Source organism: Rhinopithecus bieti, unplaced genomic scaffold (genome assembly GCF_001698545.2).
Source record: "Rhinopithecus bieti isolate Rb0 unplaced genomic scaffold, ASM169854v2 scaffold_32008, whole genome shotgun sequence".
NCBI lineage: Eukaryota > Metazoa > Chordata > Mammalia > Primates > Cercopithecidae > Rhinopithecus > Rhinopithecus bieti.
This window is the reverse complement of record NW_016814433.1, coordinates 3,588,980-3,589,722: the sequence shown is the minus strand read 5'-3', so window position 1 is coordinate 3,589,722 and position 743 is coordinate 3,588,980. Positions and strand designations below refer to the sequence as shown.

General features: G+C 63.7%; 1 protein-coding gene across 2 annotated transcripts in view; it reads left to right on the top strand.

The window, feature by feature from the left end:
• Window positions 1-451, top strand: part of ALOX12B (arachidonate 12-lipoxygenase, 12R type) — a 15,270-nt gene extending 14,819 nt beyond the window's left edge. For both annotated transcript variants that reach the window (XM_017850726.1, XM_017850727.1), the window contains one exon: window positions 162-451. In XM_017850726.1, coding sequence (XP_017706215.1) covers window positions 162-341 — 180 coding nt within the window. In that variant the 3' untranslated portion in view covers window positions 342-451. The remainder of the gene's footprint in view (window positions 1-161) is intronic.
• Window positions 452-743: the final 292 nt, after the last annotated feature.

Genomic DNA, 743 nt, shown 5'->3' with positions numbered 1-743 from the left:
GGGGGCCAGGAGCTGGGGGGGGGAAGGATAACTGGAGGCGTCGAGGGGGGAACAGGGAGTGAGAGACCACTGAAGCCAAAGGGTGGAGGAGCCAGGGCCACCGGCAGGAGGAGGGGGTGCTGGCCGGCCCTGGTTCCAGCTGTCCAGCTCTCTGCCCGCAGCGGCCCCTGGGACACTTCCCGGACATTCACTTCGTGGAGGAGGCCCCGCGGAGGAGCATAGAGGCGTTCCGCCAGCGCCTGAACCAGATCTCACACGACATCCGCCAGCGCAACAAGTGCCTCCCCATCCCCTACTACTACCTGGACCCGGCGCTGATTGAGAACAGCATTTCTATTTAGGAGCGCCCTTCCCCTCTCTCCTCTCCCCATCCTGTGCCCTCCTATTTTCAAAAAACAAAACACAAAAACCTCAAAAACCAAAAACCAACCAACCAAAAAACCTTCCTTTCCCTGGGTCTGGCTGTGAGTGCGCGCGGCAAGTTACTCGGGCGCTGGCGGCAGGCCTGACGCCGCGGGCTACGGGTGCAGGCTGTGCGCGCAGCGCGCTCTCACCGCGATTCCGTTCTCTGCGGCCGCGGGGTCCAGGTAGGAGTAGGGCAGCGCCAGGCCCCGGTTCCACTCCAGGACGTCCGCCGAGATCTGGGCCAAGCGGCTCTGTAAGGTGGCGATGCTCCGCCGCGGGGCCTTCTCAGTGCAGTGCTCCTCTGGGTAGGTGTCAAGGCTGGGAGAAGGAAAGGCTGG